Source organism: Nanorana parkeri, unplaced genomic scaffold, assembly GCF_000935625.1.
Source record: "Nanorana parkeri isolate BGI_ZX_2015 unplaced genomic scaffold, ASM93562v1 scaffold1134, whole genome shotgun sequence".
Taxonomy (NCBI): domain Eukaryota; kingdom Metazoa; phylum Chordata; class Amphibia; order Anura; family Dicroglossidae; genus Nanorana; species Nanorana parkeri.
In genome coordinates, this window is record NW_017307402.1 from 267,961 (window position 1) to 288,192 (window position 20,232).

General features: G+C 42.7%; 1 protein-coding gene across 1 annotated transcript; it reads right to left on the reverse strand.

Annotated features, from left to right (window-relative positions):
• Positions 1-2,903: 2,903 nt before the first annotated feature.
• Positions 2,904-20,221, reverse strand: LYAR (Ly1 antibody reactive). Its single transcript, XM_018568070.1, is given in 8 exon segments — positions 2,904-3,071; positions 5,403-5,615; positions 10,797-11,110; positions 11,196-11,283; positions 13,558-13,665; positions 16,383-16,497; positions 17,566-17,726; positions 20,188-20,221. Coding segments are annotated over 7 exon segments (1,095 nt in total). The 5' UTR covers positions 17,688-17,726; positions 20,188-20,221; the 3' UTR covers positions 2,904-2,936.
• Between the last annotated feature and the right edge of the window lie 11 nt (positions 20,222-20,232).

The following is a 20,232-nucleotide window of genomic DNA, read 5'->3' on the forward strand; positions in this document are numbered from 1 at the left end:
TCAACGCAGGCAACCAATCCAAAGCTTTGAGGAGAGTCATTGTTATAATTCATTGAAAGCTGAGATTTTTCTGAGCAATGCATTTTTCTGGACATCACGTCACTGATTCCGCCACTGATTTATACTGTCCAATTAGCATGGCTGATATCCAGAAGATATGCTTCATCAAGATGATAACTTTTTATTAGAACATTTATGTTGTTCGATAGCGTGGTCACTAGAAGAGAATGCTTAGGCTAGTTTTTAAAATGTGTCCGGAGTTGGCCAGAAGTAAAAAACTGGAATGCTGAAGACTAGCAAAACACACATGTGGACTTTTTCAATAAGAGTGTAGTAGCCAATAGTAAATCTTGTATTAGTCGCTCTCTGCAAAGTGAATTTTGATTGGTTGTTACTGGCTATTGTGCATAAGAGTAAGAATTTGTTACTGAACGAGGATGAAGATCGGATAACCATTGGCCTTGTCCATTAACATTTTCTAGGAAGTCTTTACAGACCACTGAAACTTTGGTAACACTATGGCAATAGACAGGCTTTCGTAGGTTTTGCGTCTAGTATGGTAAGGTGTTTTGCTATACTAGAGCAAAACGTGTACTTTACCATTGCAGTCAACAACAAAATAATCTGTCAGTTAACGTAGGTCGAACTAAATGGACCTGAGTATTTATTCAACCTTACCTACTATATAACATGTAGGAAACAGATCTAATTAAACCTGGGGGCATGTGCTGCATATTGTCAATGAATATCAATTTTAAAGGACACCCTCCCCCTATAGTAATAGGTAAAGCAGCAATCAAAAATGAGTTCTAGTAAAATAAGCGTGGTGGGGAACATCATGCACACCATACAGTTATCTTGGCACAATTATCTAGCGTGCATGCAGTCCTATGTACTTATTTCACATGAAGAGCAGCCATTCACCAGATAAGTAGACTATTAGCTATAAATATAGTGTTCAGTGACAATGTAAATATTACATACGGCTTCACTGCACTTACACTACGTACATCACAAATATTAGGAAATGTCCTTATTATTGTGATGCAACAATTACCTCAGTAAAAGTCTAAATGTTATGAAAATAACCACCGTTTCCTGCTGAATTTCAACAGCCCAGGTTTGTCATTACTTTCACAGAGCATACAATCAGGAATGAAAAAACAAAAGGACTGTGTTTAATGGCATAGATGTGGCTCTGCACACAAAGAATGTTGAGAAGGGAACTGACGGAAGCAAGCTAAATAAAAGATGAAACCCAGTTTGAATCAGACAAAACTTGTTCCATCTCCTGAAGAGCTCAAGATATCCAATCATGCTTATTGTGTATTATCTGCTTTTACTGCATTACATATCTGGTCACGTTAGTCTATGAGGCTTGTGTGTGTCATTTTGCCTACTAAAGTCCACCCACCTTGCTTTTCAAAAGTGGAAAACAGACATTATAAAGGACATTCACAGAGAACGTCCAGGGGAGCTTTAATATGCAAAAAGTGACTTTAGTTCCTGAAGTCATGAAGTGACCACCCAACACCAGAAAAGTAGCGAGGTGCTGAAAGCAGAGAGATAACTGGAGACATCAAAGTTGCTATTTGCACATTACAACACTTTAAGTTTTAAGGATGGTGCGGCACTCCGCAAGGTGTATTAACATGCAAGCAGGTACATTTAGGTGGCAGGTTTTAATTTCAGCATGCACCTCAGTAGATATAAATGAACATGAGAACAGGTTTATGTAGAACCAGGTGTGCAAATACTAGGGATGCACCGATACCGATTTTTCGGTTACGAGTACCGATATTTTTTTTTTCGGGACTTGCCGATACCAGTACTTCGGGTAGCATTCTGTTTGGCAGGCTCGATGCTGATTCGCTGGGAAGCCGGCTTCCCAGCCAATCGGCTTTGAGGCCGGCCAAACAGATCTGACACTATGGCGACACGACCACCACCCTGCAGACACCTCATTCCCCTCACATAGATCCTTAGCAGCAGTCATTACCGTACTAGTCCCTCGGCCAGCTGGGCAGACACAGCTCTCCAAGATCTGCCCACGACTCCTGTGTGTACAGCGCCCACGTGATCAGCTCTAAGCCTGCTACTGCGCAGACTGTCCAGCGCTCTCATTCAGAAATCATGTGCATGCGCAGTAGCAGGCTGAGGGCCAATCACGTGGGCGCTGTGCACACATGAGACGTGGGCAGATCCGAGAGTGGTGTCTGCCCAGCTGGCCGAAGGAATGGTACGGTAATGACTGCTGCTAAGGATCTATGTGAGGGGAATGATTTGTCTGCAGGGTGGGGGTCGTGTCGCCATATTATCAGATTTCTTTGCCCTGCTCGACACTGATTGGCTGGGAAGCCAGCTTCCCGGGCCAATCAGCGTCGAGCCGGCCAAACAGCATGGAGCCAGCTTCCCGGCTCCATGTTCCCTCACGGCACTGCCAGTCAGAGGAAACCTCCCTCTGACCAGAAGTTCCAGTATCGGGAAAGTTATAGGAGCATTTGTACCAGTACTCACCCAAATACTCGGTATCTGCACCGATACCAATACTAGTATCAGTGAATCCCTGGTAAATACCACCAGCCATTGAAGCTCTACAGTCCTGCACAGGTCTCACCTTCTCTACAATGCCACTAAAGAGACACTGCGGCTGATTTCCTAAAGGTTTTGAGAATCTTTATACAACCAATTGTGTGAATATTTACTTCATTTATCTAATGTAAACAACTAACTTTCTGTTCATGGATTACATCTGCACATGAAATGAATGAAGTGAATATTCACACAATTTATGGTATAACGATTCTCAACCCCTTTAGCAAATCTGATGCAGGTTTGCCTACGCTGGTAAAATTAACATTATCTTTTTAAAGGCACCCCCATGGCAAGTGAAAGTGTCTCTGTAACCTGCAGGATGTAGAAGAAAAGTATCTTTTTTATTTTAGGAGTTTTACTCTCTCTTTCAGTACTCTAAATTTTGGATTGCCGTGTATTTTCTTGTTGAAGGTACCAAGAAGCTCCTCTTCAGACTTGTGCCGGGCAGAGGATACTGTGTAATACTGAGCGATAACCTAAGAGGAGATGAAGAAAAAAAGGATATAATACAATAGTGTTTAATATGCAATTAAAGAAGAACTCCAGGGAATTTTTTTTAAACCCTTGCAACGGGGCTACCCGCGCACTGCAAGGGTTAAGTGCTTGTTTTGGTCTAGGGAGGAAAATAAGTTATACTGGAGTCTCCCTCCCCCTTTGCTGCAACGGTCTAAAGTCCTGTGAGTCGTAACGCCCCATACACTGTGTATTGGAAGTGAGACGTGCGGACGTCGAGGGACATACCAACGCTGCAGTGGAGGAGGAGGAGGAGGAGAAGGGCTGGAGGGAGCTGTGTCACAGCCTTTCGCTTTCCAAATAGCGATGCTTAAAGTGATGCCACAGATGGCGCTGTCTGTTTTCACAACATGGATGAAAGAAATCACCAGCACTCACTGGATGCAAAATGCGTCACATGCGTCAATCAAACGAACGTTTCGGGGGCCACGCAGAGTCCCTTCCTCAGGGTGACATAGTGACCATCACTACCCTACGTGGCCCAGCTTCCCGGCCAATCAGGAAGCCAGCGCCGCGTAATGAATCGCCACCCGGCTTCTGGATACCAGAAGTTCCGGTACCAGAATAAGCATCGGGAGTATATGGGCGAGTACGAGTACTCACCCAATTACTAAAACTAGTATTGGTGCCGACACTGAGTATCGGTGCATCCCTACATGAAAATGACCCCAAGTGGGAAGAACAAACCTGGAGTAATGATATGGTGACCCCATACGCAGATGTTAAATAAACGAGTAGCATACCTGACTATTATAAATCATTTTGGTATACTATTTAGTCACTTCGTACCACTGCAGAGGAGGCTCCTCTATTGGCCGGAGATGGGGGTGGCCTGTGAATCTTTGTGTCCCATGCACTGGCACATTTTCCCTGTCAGCAGTATGTCTGAGGATATCCATTGACCTAGGTATCTGCACCCCAGCTCAATGAACTGCTAACCATTTCTCAACTTGACTCCACTCCTAATAGTAGACAGGAAATGTAGGCCTCAATTAGGTGCGACAGATAAAATGACCTCAGATTAACAGGAACAATGATCCCAAACCCCCACCTCCTGCCTAACTCAATTGGCCTGAACTGCTGGTTATGGACAAACAGTGTAATTCTGTTCACTTAGCAAACTGTTGATTTTAAAAATGGAGAAGAAGAAGGTGAAGCTGAAGCCTTATTCCATTCCGACTGATTAAACACATTTTAAGGTCTACCACCTAGTATGAGTCTAATCTTTATGGGTATGTGGCTTGCGTTTCCTGTTTTGGGTAGCAGGAACTTTGTCTCCAGTTCCTGTCCTGGACAATGACTAGGGAAATGTCAATTTCTGGCAACAATTAGGAAATCAGCCTCAGATTGAATTGCAGAGGAATTTTTTCACATGAAAATTACAAAATGGCTTGTGTAACTGGAATGAGAAAAGGTATCTCAGTGAATCAAATTTTGGGACAACAATTTCAAAAAGAAAGGTATTACACATCAAAGTTTAAACCAGAATTTCCAATATTAAGGAGTTCAGCTCTAATTTTGGTTATGGCGATTCTACCTGTTTTTTTTTTTTCTGTACACATAGGCTGGATTCACACCTGGGCGTAGCATAGGCACGTTTTTTCCGCTTCTAGCACGTTTTTCCGTTCAGTGAAACACGCGTTTCACTAGCGGTATGATTTTTTTTTTTTTTTACATTTTCCTTTATTTTCTCTCTATATCTATATATACACTGTATATCTATATAGATATATCTAATATAGATATATCTATATATATTTTTTTACTTTCAAACTTCCCGCCGGTTCCGCCCCCCTGCGACGCGGCCGCTCGCAAGGGACGGAACACGGAAGACAGCACCCGCCAGAGGACACACCGGGGATCGCGGACAAGATAAGTCCTATGCTGTATTCCTGAGTGTGGCTCAGGGTTACCGCTTTGTTAACCCCGAGCCACACTTGGGAATACCAATGGAAACGCGCTGAAAAACGCCCCAAAGAAGCTCCTGTACTTGTTTGGGCTTAGGGCGTTTTTCAGCGCGTTTCCACGGGCTGAAATACTGAAATACGCCCAGGTGGGAACCTTGCCCATAGGGAAGTATGGGATTTCACTTCGATCAGCGCTGAAAAACGCCCAGGTGTGAACCCGGCCATAGGGAGAACTTTGAATACAGCCTCCTCATGGTAAGCATTTTAAAAAAGTGGTGAGGAAGAATTACAAGTCAATGTGAAAATCAAGACTGCACAGCAGAAATGTGAAGAGGTTAAGAATAAGATATGATTACCATATAATACAAATTTATGAGTATAGTTTACCTTCTTCTTCAGCTTTTTGATGGGTAGTTCATTGTCAGGAGCCTGCTTCAATAAGGCTTTGATAGTTCCCTTCCAGTTAAATTTAACTGCAAAATATAGGTGAGCAGTTTATCCAGCCTTATTTGAGCCGTCATCTTGCCAATCATTAATAATGCTTTGTTCTGGTAGAGAGGCACAGGATTTAGATGAGGAGGAATGGAGAGAGGCCTGGGACTATCCTTTCACACATTTGATTTCGGCTAGAGATAGACTAATACAGTATAAATCCTGCACAGGGTGTACTACACTCCCGCGAGACTGGCCTGGATATATAGCACAAGCTCAGCAACGTGTTGGAGGTGTACCTTTTCCCCTGCGGGGTTTAGTCATGGGGTTTTACACAGCTCTAGTTGAAGGGGGGTGGGGGAGGGAAAGGGATGGAGAGGGGGAGGGAGGGTATGATATATGGTGTTGTTGGAACAATGTTGTAAGTTGTGCCCCTGAGTGTTGGAACTCAGGTGATAACTGTGTATTATTGTACTGTTTGTTTCTATGAAAAATCTAATAAAAACAATTAAAAAAATTAAATAGTAAATAATGCTTTGTTCTGGCAAGGCTAAAGTTGACCATACACTGCTTTTTTTTTTTTTTCAACCCACGGGCTTAATGACAAAAAAAGAGCAGATCCCTCCATCATTGCTACGAGTGCACTGTATTTTCTGAATGCCGATAGCGGCCGCCCACTGCTGTCAGAATACGTGGACAGGGCCGGCTGATTGAGGGATGCCGGCGAAAAGGGTACCGACAGCGGCACCCACTGTGCGAATTTCGCAGTGTATGGCCACCTTAAGTCTGGTGACGTAAACGCAATGGTGTAATCATTGAAGCAAAAAAAAAAAAACAGACCTGTAAGCCTTTTATACATGACTAAGCCAGGATTACATGTGCAATGGGGTGTTTTTCCTCGTTGACACGTAAAGAGCCTTAAAATTATCTCAAAAAGATAACAACTAGTGACTAACAGGTTGTCAGATGTTCCTTGCAAAAAATACAAGGAAAGATAAGTGGTGTGCAGTATCCAAAAGGAAACAATCAAAATTCAGCCTTTATTAGCTTGTCTAATTTGAATTGCTTAAAAGCGGACTTCTGATTGGCTGCAATGTATTACTGCACAACATAACATAGACAGGGAGTAAATGGAGCAGCTAAAAAAGTTAAAATAGTATCCTGATTTTTAACCAGACTGAAGATTTCAGACCCCATTCACACTAAGCGACATGGATATTGCGCGTTTTTCCGCGCGATTTCGTGCTGAGCGGCTCAGAGCTACATTGCGCGATATTGAGTGACAGTGCACATTTTATCGCGCTACATAGCGTGTTTTTTGGGCAGGACTTTGTCGCTGCTACATTGGGCGGTAACCAATCAACAGCGATCTTGATGGGACATAATTCTTTCCTTCTGTAGACCCTTACAGAATTCTTTCCTTCTGTGACCATTCTGTAGCACGATATCGTGCGACAAAGTCGTGCAATATCGCCGGTAATGCGCAACACCATAGAGTCTATTGTAGCCGAATCGCGCGACATCTGCGGAAAAAGGGGTCATGTACGAGCGACAAGCTACAGGCGACATTGAGCTGTGAGATGTGAACAGCTCCATTGAAATGCATTTGACAGGCTACATAGAGCGATATCGCGCGATAAACCGCTCAGTGTGAACGGGGCCTTAAAGGAGAACTATGGGGTCAGTGTTTTTCCCCATAGTTCTCCTTGGGGTAACGGGAATGTTCAGAAACCAGTGCAGATACTTGACATTTTCACGAGAACTACCAGGGTTGCAGCGGATTCAGCTGGGATAGGGCCCTGGCGCTCCACCACTGTCCAAAAATCATTAGTCTGCATTGTTTTAGAAAAACGGTCACATGACAATAAACAAAAATGTAATATTTTAAGGTCTTTCTTTTCTGGTTCACAAGATTATTAAATCTATTCCTACAGCTATACTGAGGGGGAAAAAAGAAGGAAACCTAGTCTAGCAACATTTGTTTTTACCTTTGTTAGCACTATTCTCTTCATCTTTTTCCTCCACAGAGTTTTCTTCTTCTTGTTCTGCTTTGAATACAAATGTTAGTAAAGTAGACAGTTTCTGCTAACGTAGAGATGACAAAATGAAATGTTGGGACATTGCGAATACCGCTGCTGACCTCTCTTCCTGAAAATAGCAGTTGCCTGTCTGTTCTGCTTATCCAGAGACATCAATACTTTCAATGAATGATTCTGAACTTCAAAGAACGTAAATCGCAATTTCTAACTAAACCCTCCATTTACTTAGATTGCATAAAATAGGCGAGGTGCAGGTCTCACCTCTGACAAGTATGTTTTAGTTAAACAAAAAAAGTTTTTCGTTTTAGGTTGATTGGAAGGAGTGCTGTGTGTTCCCCTGGGGGTATATATGTTTGCTAAAAAAAATGTCAATAACAGCCAAATAATACTCTCTGGATGGTAAAGTTGAACCATTTTAAACAAGGGATTTCTAAGAAAATAAATGTACATCGTCTGTGGGTTCTTTTAGAGATGCAGCAGAGGGTACATGGCAAACACACTTGGCTTGAATAACCAAAGCATATACGTGTATGATTGGGCAAAGATCCCATTTGAGCAAGCAAATCCTATGTTCAATGAATTTATGAAATTACTGTTTTGCACATGAACAGGCTATAGTGAACATACGTGGGATTTTTTTTAAAGTGACACTAAACTCAGGATTTACATCTTAAAAATGCATTCAGGTACCTTAACTATTAACAAAACTGAACCTTATTTGTGCATCACTCCACTGTAGATCCTCAAATCATCTCTGAATTGGTGCTGACACTGTCCTTCCTACTGGAGGGTGGCTACTTTTGTTCCCCATGGTCCCTGTGTGTGATGTAAAGTAGACACCACTTCAACCTCGCTCCTGTGATGGACTACAATCTCACATTTAGTTTACTAATTTGGATTGAGATTGTAGTCCATCACAGGAGCGAGGTTGAAGTGGTGTCTACTTTACATCACACACAGGGACCATGGGGAACAAAAGTAGCCACCCTCCAGTAGGAAGGACAGTGTCAGCACCAATTCAGAGATGATTTGAGAATCTACAGCTGAGTGATACACAAATAAGATATGTTTTTGTTACTATTTAAGATACTTGAATGCATTTTAAAGATTTAAATTCTGAGTTTAGTGTCCCTTTAATGATGGTTTGCTGTAAAAATATATGCACAATCATCTATTCCAGCCTGCATATATTTTCATTAAGCTTACTGTAGAGTGCAACTGTGGCCGGGCTATGGACCATTAAATATTTACATATTCTTAAGTAGCAGTCAATCAGCTTTAAAACAATCCCACAGTGACCTATGTAGCTGCAAGCACTGTGGAATAGTGATGGGCTCGGGCGTGTTCGCAGCTCCACATGCCGAGCCCGCCAGGAAGCCAACAGCGACAATCACAGGTACTGAGACATTATCCCGGTCTCTGCAGCTGCGGACCGGGATGTCTTAGTACCTGTGTTTGGCGCTGTCAGCTTCCTGGCGGGCTCGGCACGTGGAGCTGCGAACACGCCCAAGCCCATCACTACTGTGGAATAATTTGATTCAAAGGAATATATTTAACTTTTATTGAAGCAGACTGCAGAGTAAAAACGTTAGGTTCGCTTACAAGTTGCCAAGATCTAAATTGAACCACTTACTACTGCTCTTGCAAACTTTGAGGATCATTGCTCCACAGTATCTGCAGCTACATAGGTCAGTGAGGGTTTGTTTTAAAGCTCATTTACTGCTTGTTCAACATATGTAAATAATTGAATGTGCATAGACTGGCCTCAGGTTCACTATAAGTTTATTTAGTTCAGCATGTTCTGTCAGCATTGGTTAGGAAACTGCACGATTCAGCTTAGAGAAGTAGTAGTGCAGACATATGCCTCTTTTTAACCCCTTCGTGACAGGAGACGTACAGTGTACGTCTTGTCACTTTGTGCCTATATGACTGGCCACGTACACTGTACGTGACGAGTTATATCAGGCTTTGTAATGCCGGTATTTGCTGATTCTCAGCATTTAACAGTCATTCATTAATGTCTCAGTATTGAGGCATTAATTAATGAAATAATTAAGCTTTTTGTAAAAGCTTCTTCCTTTCAGTAATGAAAGAATGAAGCCGTTACATGCAAATAGAGGACCGCAATTTGCGATCCCGTATTTGACAGCTCAAAATAGCAGAGAGGCAGCAGTGACTCACCTCACCTCTCTGCTATTTGTTTTGACAGCTCGAGAGCCCGATGTTTAGATACATTTCACTGAAAGGATACAATGTATATCTTTTGAGTGAAATGTATCATTTCTGATCGTCTAGGCACGATCAAAGAGCTTTTAGTGAGATCTGAATCTGACTAAAGTCAGGATCAGTCTCTAAGGTTATTATTAGCTGTTCCTAAGTTTGGATCAGCCTAATAGCCAAAAATAAAATAAAAAAGTTAATTTATCAAGCTGTCATAGTGATTGCTTGATATAAACTGACAAGAAAAAAAAAAGTTTTTTTATTTTATTTTTATTTTTTTTACAAAGTGTAAAAAAATTAAAATAAAGTGTAAAACAAAATTAGGAAAATATAAATTATATATAAATATATTTTTTATACTATAATTAATATAAAAAAATTCTAAAAAATAATAATAATCAAAACTTGTGAAAAAAGTGTTTTCTTCTAGTTTTTTTCCTCATTTTTTTTATTTTATTCAAACTAAGTGAGGGGTTAGGTACACATATGTGATATAATTATATAGCCCTATCTGTCCTCTAAAAAACAATATATAATATGTGTGGGTACATTTAGTAAGAAAGTATATTACTGCTGTGGAAGAATCACACAGCAAAAATGTAAAAAATGTGTCAGTCATTTATGAACAGAACCTGAAAACTAGCTCAGTCATGAAGGGGTTAATGGTGTGGGGATTTGGGTCAGAGCAGATGTATAGTAGCTCACTTCAGGTGGTGGATAACTGATTACCATGCTACGTTTACTGCATCCGACGTAATCTTGCTATAATGCAGAGCTGGCACATGGTTATTTGACATCAGATCAAAACGACCAATGCGGGGGAAGAATAGGGAAGCATCCCTGTGCCTTGAGCTGACCCTGCATCTTGCTGCTCTGCTATCCAGCACTCTGCCTAACCTTTTCTGCATTAAGGTAGGTTTCCAACAGGGCAGTGAGGCTGAGGCAGTAAAGAGTGGTCCAAAACTGCCAGCAATATTCTCACTTAACTACACTACAAGTAACTACACTACAGGAGGGGCCAAAAAACATCTAATGTCACCAAAGGAATACCTTGTGATTCTTCATGTTTCCTCTTCTTCTTTGCTCTTGCCTTTTCCACGCCATTCTCCTGCATCTCCTCACCATCATTTTCACGTTTCTTTTTCTTCTTGTCTGTTGTATCCTCATTATCACTATCCTGACACTCATCTTGCATTTTACGTTTCTTGCACTTTTTCTTTGTTTCGTTCTCGGTGGGTTCCTCCGAGTTTACATCTTTCTTTTCTTTCTTATTATTTTTCTGTCTTTCCTCCTTGCGTTCCCTCTTGCTCTTCTTCTTTGTTTCTTCCACTGTTCCTGAAGGTTGAGATGTTTCTTCTTCAGGAGCAGCTTTGTCAGCTGATTTTGGTGCATCTTTACCAGCTGCTTCTTTTGTCTGTAAAATGTTTCATTACCTTGTAAATGCCAGAGTAGCGCACGTACCATTCATTAACATTTAGCTGAATAATACTTACGGTGCTGGTGGCTTCAGAGAAAATCTCCCAAACTTGGTCTTGTATAACGTTATTGTGAATTTTTAAGCTGTTCTTCATCCAGTTCTGCAAAAACAGAAAAACAAAAACCAACCTAAAATAGCCGTTTTATCATCTCAGTTACATGCAACGGCAGACACCTACTTCTAGCTTTAACTGGCTCCCAGAGCTCCAGAAGATAAACTCTGACCTGTCCCCTCCTGCAGCCCACTACTGGTTAATAAGGAGGGAGAGGGTTGGTATATAGCAGGGGGAGGCAACCTTGGCTCTCCAGCTGTGCTGAAACTACAAATCCCATAAGGCATTGCAAGCCACAGGCATGACTCCCAGAGGCAGAAGAATTATGGGATTTGTAGTTTCAGCACAGCTGGAGAGCCAAGGTTGCATACCCCTGGTATAGAGTTTGACTTTAGCATTTTGTCATTATTTACATAATATAGACAATTGCATTCCAGGGCTCCAAGGGCACTATGGGCATCATGTGGGTGTGTGCAATTAAACTGAGGGTACTAATAACTATAGACACATTTGAAGCAGAACTGTAGCTGTCCACAATGAGGAGCTCCCTGCGCTGCCATTGCAAGACATGCCTCCATTTCCTGGTTTTAGGCAGCCCAAAGCAATCTGTGATTGAGATCCTGCCCTCCACATAGACTAACATTGACTATCAACCTATTCCCAGGATCTGACAGATGAGTGGAATGGAAGCGCAGGACTCTAGTTTCCCCTTTAAAAATAAAAACCAACCACATATTTGAGCAATACTTCAGCATTTGTAATACTATGAAAATACTAAAAGGTGCATTTCAAATACTGTTAGTGTAAGAAAAACATACATTAATGCCCTATGCACATCAGCAAGAAAGCCAAGAATAGGAAATCCTGCAATGTGAGCAAATCAGGCTCTATTGCAGTACACAATTTTATGATCTTTACATTTTTCGGAGACTGGTGTGATTTGTTTAGGCACAGCAGGCTTAGGAGGCGAGCACAGGGAGTCTCTGAGAGTGTGGTGATGTTCATGTAGTCTAAAGCAGTGGTTCTTAACCTGTGTAACCTCAGGACCCACATTTGTCCTTGGTCACTAAGTCACGACCCAAAAATAGTTTTGCGCTCACGGTGATACCCAACATGTGTGCAATCGTCATGTACGCACACATGCATGCCCCACACGCATGTTTATTCACATGCCGATGTCGGGGACAGCAGGGTTCGTTTGAATTTTTTCCATTTTTTTTTAAATTATTGTTAAGCTGAACAATCTGCTGTGCTGGGGAGGATTGATATCTGCTGCACTGAGGACGACAGTGCAGGCCGGAACTTAATTATCGGGAGCCGCGGCTCCTGATATTACTCCGCAGGTCGAAAGTGGTGAAATAGTCCCCTCTCTCCCGGGGCCCTATCACTTCAGCAGGAGGCCCGGGGGGAGAGGGGACTGTTTCACAATACATAGAAGTCTCCTGTACACTGCCCCTCTCTGTCTCCACATTGAATGGGGCACCAGGACTAGCTCTACATAGTAAGGGTGCAGTGACCCACTGAAAAAATTGAGAACAAAAGGGTCTAAAGTACAAGCTGGAACTGTAAAGGTGACATGGAAACTGCAGAGCTGTAAACCTGGAATAGTGATGCCACCATTATTATAATACAGGATTCATATAGCGCAAACACTTTGCACAGGGCTATTGAATATATAGGGAGACAATACAATTCAAGAAAATATGGTAAGGAGGCTCCAATATAGTGTTGGATGCACATGGGGGTACACAAGAGTAACTGAACAGACGTCAACTTCTGGCAAATAGAATTGTCACATTTACTGTATTTTGCGGTCTATAAGACGCTCCGGACGATAGGACGCAGGGCTTCTGTGACAGAAATTATGTCACAGAAGCTGCAGTTAGTGACCGCTGAGACAGGTGGCGCTGTCTCAGTAATCACACAGAGCAGACGAAGAACGACGTTCTTTGTCTTCTCAAGTGGCTCTATGGTGAGCTCCTATGGGGGACCGTGACGGGTCACTAAAAAAGGGCCTCAGTCATGAAGGGGTTAATACAAGGGATCTAATTAGATCCCCCAGTATTAAACGAGCAGCGGCTTCCAGTGTACATTCACCTCTGCTTGTCAGGAGCAGGGCTGAATGTACAAAAAGAAACTACTCGCCAGGCGCCCGAAACTGCATGTCCCGGCCGATAGGTCTTCGCTCCATAAGACGCAGGCACATTTTTCCCCTCCTTTTGGGGGAAAAAAAGTGCGTCTTATGGAGCGAAAAATACAGTAATTAAGATTTTAACAGCATGCAGAGCTATTTGAATGGCAACAAACTGGTCTTAGACTTACCTGGAATTTGGCTTTTTTCCTTGGAATGTTATCATATGTGCTAATCTGACTTAAGATGTTCTTCATGTTTGGAGTAATGCTAGGTTTATTCATCACTTCATGAATTTTCTGTTACAAGGAGAAAAAAAATGTATAGAAAGACTAAAATTTACAACATTATTGATGTTTTGTACTAATTATATTACAACTCTACTGCTTTAATTGTACAAATAGTCACTGGCTAATAAGGTGTGGGAAGTACAAGATTGTGCAGCAACCCGAGGCAACAAATGCCAACATTCACCAGTTTAGGCAGTAAGAAAAGTGAAACGGATAAATGCAGATTTGTTGCTATTAGTTTCTGTTCATTACCATTAAAACGTTATTATGGAACAAAAGAATGCTATTAAAACGCAATAATGCATGCAATGCTAAGGGTACATTTACTGCAATCTTTGGAAGTATTTACATCAGGCAAACAGCTAAATAGACACATTGACCACATATAAGGGAGCTGTTTTAACTGGCACACAATTTGTAATTTTGCATTTATGATGCAGATAAAAAAAAAAAAAACATGCTAAGAATAAGGTTTTTTTATAAAGGATTTTCATAGAACATAGAAAATTGCACATCAGGTACAGTAAACATTGAAGTACATCACTGTGTTGCAATAATACGGGCATATACATTCACTCAATTCAGATTGTCACTATAAAAAATGGCAAATAAACTTTGGAGACGTGATTGTTCTCCAGATCTGTTGTGCGCTCTGTGTCTGATCTGGGTAATAGTGAGGGAAGGATGTATGAGAGGTATGTTTTTATAGTATCCCAAAAGGTACAAGAAAAGAGAAAGAAGGGTGTTAGAGAAAAGAAAGAGGAAAGGGAGAAGAGGAAAGGAAACAGAACGGAGCTGAAAAAGAACAATTCTTAAGTGGCAGCTATCTAACAGAATGGAAAATATATGACTTGGAGTCACAAGGTTTTAGGCTCACAGAGCAGAGGGACGTAAACATAAATGGGCACCAGTTAAAAGACAAACCTTTGCTTCTGAGAATTCATATGACTTTGATGTCAGGAAATTACCTCCATCATTATTTTAATTGCTACCCAGGGCCCACATTGACCACCTAGGCTATGCTAACCCTTTCCTAACTTTTGAAGCATACACTGGGGTTGATGTGCTAAGTAGCGGCTGTTACCTTTGAAAAGTAAAGGATAATAAGTCCACCAGTGTATACTTTGGATACCCAACAATGTGCAAGGGAAACACAGGATAAAGTAGTACCTGTTGATCCTGCCAGAATTTAGGACTGCAACCAACCGATTAATCGATAATGAGAATCATTGTGAACTAGTTGGTTGGATCCCCTAGTTATCTACTCCACGCTTGGAGATGGCGTTTCATCGGCTCTGTGTCCCCTCTGATCCCCGCTGCTCCCAAAGCCAATAGCAGGCTGGCTATTGCACTTGCCCACTGCCTGCAGTGTTTACATTCAGCTGCTGGCTGCGGAATCTTGCCGCCGGAGCTGGCATTCCCTGACGATGTGTGCTTGTATAGATTCTTTGAAGTGGAAAGGTGACACTAGGGGTCTAATAAAGAAACTGTCACCTCCAATGTGCTATCATGTAAGGGGCTTGTAAACGCCATCCCCATGTGATGGCAATATAGTAAAATTGCCATCACACAGTAATGTAGTAAAAAATAAAAATATAAATACCCCCAAAAAATGGAAAGTCCCCCGCCCCCTGCAAGCATTCGAACGGAAACTAGCAGATTACAGCTTTTGAATAGCGGAGTTCAATATGGAGGCAACAGTTTGGATTCGATGGTAGAGGAGAAGTTCTTGTTTTACTTGAACGTCTTCTTTGTGTCTATTATACTGAATTGTTGAGCAGGTTGCAGACTGCAGTGCACTGTGCATTTTAGCATTATTATATTTCTTGGTAAGGCATTGACTACTTCCCTTTAAACTGTTCTCTCAGTAATTTGTATGCACTTTGTTTCCCCCTCTCCTTAGTAGACTATAGTAAATGTTAGAGGTGCACCGAAATGGATATTTTAAAACCGAAATAAAAATTTTCCCTTTTGAAAAAGAGATTTAGGACACAAAGTCCTCTATCTCTTTTTCTGTATCCCCTGTTATCAATGAACAGGAATGAGTGTTCCTGTTCATTGATAACATGAGAACATGGTTTGTGTTTACTAAACCTACAACTATGAATGACCAGAAGGTGATGCAGATCACTTCCCATTCATTCATAATTGAAGATATAGTTAACATACCATGTCCTCAATTATCTACAAACACTCAGCGATCACTGAGTGTTTGTGCTCGCTCTCCTCTCTGACGCGCTGTCACAGGAGGCTGATCGAGCGGAGCAGGGAGGTGAGCTCAGCCTCCTGTGACAGCACTGGCTGTCTCCGCCCCCACACCGCTCTCCCGGACTGTGATAGGCGGCTGAGCGATGTGGGAGGAGAGCTCAGCCTCCTGTGACAGCGCTGGCTGTCTCCGCCCACACTCCGCTCTGCCGGACTGTGATAGGCAGCTGAGCGGTGTGGGAGGAGAGACGCCGGCCGCTCACAGCGTTCTCGTCCTGCAGCGCTCGGCCGGCTGTCACTTTCTTTTCTCCCCGCTGGCACACAGAGCAGCGCCCAGCGGGGAGAACAGAAACCAGGGATGCGCCGATGTATCGGCCGAAACATGGCTCTTTCGGCATTATGCCAAAAGTGCCATTTTTGGCCGATATAGCGGTGCATCCCTAGTAAATGTGGTTTGTTTTCGTTCAGCTAAACATTAGAAACCCCAGCTTCCGTTGCCGGTCCGTGGGGGAGATATGTACCTGAATCCACTGCTGCTGCTTCACATCCCCCTTGTTGGCTTTTGCTTCGAAGGCCTTCCCACCATATTTCTGATCCTCACTGAGACACTTCAGATGATTTTTATAGTCCTCTCCCCTGGATTAAACAGAAAGTATAAAATACAGAACAGAGTATACATAGGCAGCAAGAAAGGGTAAACAGTCAACCCAAAGTAATATTAAATTAACCAATATTCAATTAGCCATTGAAAGACACCCCACCCCCCCATCAAACAATCACTTGTGTCAATTCTGGAATTTTCTTTATGCTTAATACCGTGGACCCATTTTCCTAAATGAGAATTCTAATTGCTTGACACATCATAGGTGGCTACAAATTCAAATTACAAAAAGGTACGTTTTATTAAAGGAATAGGAGCCATAATTGCTGACTTGTTTATAATGGTGCTCGCTTAATATGCATATACTGATGGATTAATAAGGATGACAGTGCAGGAAATTCAAAACTTGTACAAACAATATATGTCCAGACATTCATGACACTACTTATAAAACAGTAATACATGTATAACAGATGATTAAAGTGACACTAAACTCAGGAGTTAAATCTAAAAAAAAGCATTTCAGTACCCTAACTATTAACAAATATATATATAAGAGAACTATGAGATGAGTAATTTTCACTCACCTCATAGTTCTAGCCGACCTGTGACAATGAGACTGTCACAGGTCGGCTCAGTAGATCGGAAAGTGAGCAAACACATACTGGCGCTCGCACACTTCTCGATCCTGTCACTTCAGAGAGCCGTGACAAGGGAGGGACTGGATTCCCCCCTCCGATCCCCCAGCGCTGACTGGCGAAACGGACGGGGGACGGGGCGGGTACAGCTGGCTCTGCCTCTAGATAGGCAGAGCCAGCTGTCACTCACGCAGCTGGGTGGATCCAGACATAATTGTCGGTATCCATTTCAGCTGCGGCGTCTCAGTACACCGTGAGCTGTAGCTCGCGGTATACTGAGCTTAGGGTAACGGGGGGACGCTAGTTTGTGTCCTCCCGTTACCCTGAGGAGAACTATGGGGATAAAGCCTTAACCTCATAGTTCTCCTTTAAAGGTACTTGAATGCATTTTTAAGGTTTATCTCCTGAGTTTAGTGTGACTTGAAGTGATATCAATGTGAAACTTGTACTTAGCTGTAGACTTACCAGAAGTCCTTCCCGCAGTCAATACAAGAGAGGCATTGACAGTTCCTGCAAGCCGCTGTGTGCTTCTCCACTTGTCCTTTCTTCAGAGACTCTCCACAAGCATTGCAGGTAAAAAATACCATGGTGACCCCGGCAGGCACAGCACAGGGGATTCTAATGCCCTAAACAGATAAGAAAACATTACTCCAAGCTGATATTACCCAGAACGTCGTATTATGTCATTTCAAAATAATTCCAGAATTATCAGGGCTGGATGGAACTCCACTGTCCTTACAGAGGAACTCTGGGATTTTTAGAAATGAACCCTTGCAGTGAAGCTGCTCCCTGCACTGCAAGGGTTAAGTACTCGTTTTGATCTAGGGGAGCAAAAATAAAGAAGAAATGCTCCCCACATCTTCTTCCGCAGCCCTTATGGCTACATGTCTATTAGATATGAGGGACATACCACAGCCGAAGCAGAGGAAGAGAGAGGTGAGCGGTCACTGCCACAGGGCCGAGGATCAGATGAGTATTTCTTCTTTATTTTCCCCCCTAAAGCAAAACTAGCAGTTAACCCTTTCAGTGTGGGGGTTGCCCCACTGCAAGGGTTCATTTTTCCCAATCCCAGAATTCTTCCTTAATGGCTGCTGTATTGGTGGAAAGCTAACCGTGCACATTACAATCTGGATTGCAAATTCTCCTTTAAGCGTATGTTAAGGCACATTTAAAAATATATATATCTTTTTTGTATTTTGTAAATCTCTGTAATATACATATACATTTCCTCGTGACTTATCCTTTTAAGCAAACTGCAAGTATGGAAAAATAGCTGTTTATCTGCCATAAATATAATACGGTCCTAACTTCCTCTTTGACATGACAACACAGTTCTGAATTTCTAAGCACGTGGTGTCAGCCCTGTCTACCTATTTTCTGATGGATTACAAAGAACAAAGGGAGAGAGAGCACAGGATGTTATAAGGTCACAAGATTTCTACCAAAATCAACAAGCGCCTATTGTAGAACAGAACAACAACAAACTTTCAATGGTACATTTAGCTGACCAGTAGTCCTGTACTGCTGCTGTGCTGAGCATTCTCAGACTGGACAAGGGACAGTGATGTCACAGCACCAATGTGATACCTAAGGGTTCATTACCTCAAACTGATGGCACTGAGGGGTATAGGAAATTCCTACTCGTAAGTGCCATCTGATAGGGTGTAGTACATTCCTCTCTGCATAATGGTAGGATGCAGTGCATTCCCCTTTGCATTCTGGTGGGGTGCAGTGCATTCTCTTTTGCATACTGGTGGGGTGCAGTGCATTCACCTCTGCAACCTGACGGAGTGCAGTGCATTCACCTCGGCAACCTGGCAGAGTGCAGTGCATTTACCTCAGCATTGTGAAGGGATGCAGTGCATACACCTCTGCAACCTGGCGGAGTGCAGTGCATTAACCTCTGAAACCTGGCGGAGTGCATTCACCTCTGCAACCTGACGGAGTGCAGTGCATTAACCTCTGAAACCTGGCGGAGTGCAGTGCATTAACCTCTGAAGCCTGGCGGAGTGCAGTGCATTAACCTCTGAAACCTGGCGGAGTGCAGTGCATTAACCTCTGAAACCTGGCGGAGTGCATTCACCTCTGAAACCTGGCGGAGTGCAGTGCATTAACCTCTGAAACCTGGCAGAATGCATTGCATACACGTCGGTATAGTGGTGGGGTGCACTGCATTCACCTCTGCAACCTGGCGGAGTGCAGTGCATACACCTCTGAAACCTGGCGGTGTGCAGTGCATACACCTCTGCGTACGGGTGGGCAGCACTAGACGTCCGGCGGTCTCTGGAACCAGTATGAAGTCCCTGACCTGAAACAAGCATGTAGCCAGGAAAGTCCTCTCTACTGATCCGCATACATGTTCCGGCTCACTGACTCACAGAATTGAAGCAGTATACAACAACCAGGCAGTTGACATTTTCATACATAAAGGGGAATTTCTCGAAACTGGAGCAGACAAATTCTGGGGCAGTTGCCCGGGGCAACCAATCCGCTTCTCTCTTTCATTTTGAAAGCTTAACTGAACAAACTAAAAGAGAGATGCTGATTGGTTGCCATAGGTACCCAGATAGCAAGCAATTGAGTTGCAAGTTTGAAAATGACTTGCTAAACTATTGCAGACTTGCCAAGCTTCACAATTTTGTTGCACAATTACAGCAAGTCTGCATTGCAAGTCTCCAGATCAATGTGCTTTACAAAAGTGCTGTACACTTGCAGGACTCTTGCTGTAGACTTGCCAAGCAAATCTGCTACAAATTTAAAAAGTGTCAACTAGAACTTGTGCTGCGAGTGTTCTGCAAGTCTCCAACTGGCCAGGAATGTGTGCGGCAAGTTAACAAGAATTACAATTTAGCCCCGCCACAAGTTTGTGCAAGTTATCCTTGCTATCTGGGCAACTGCTCCAGATCCTGTCTGCTCCCGTTTTGAGAACTTCCCCCGTATTATTTCACTCCTTTAAAATGAAAGCCATGTGTTTACACTCAACAACACCCGAATACAAGCAGTAGTCTCATATTACTCCTGTGTAGCCGCCAACAAGCAGCCATACAACCTGCACACAGACCACATCACTCTGCTTATCATACTCACCTCCTATGAAACACGTGTCCTCCCTCAACAACGGCGATTACATGA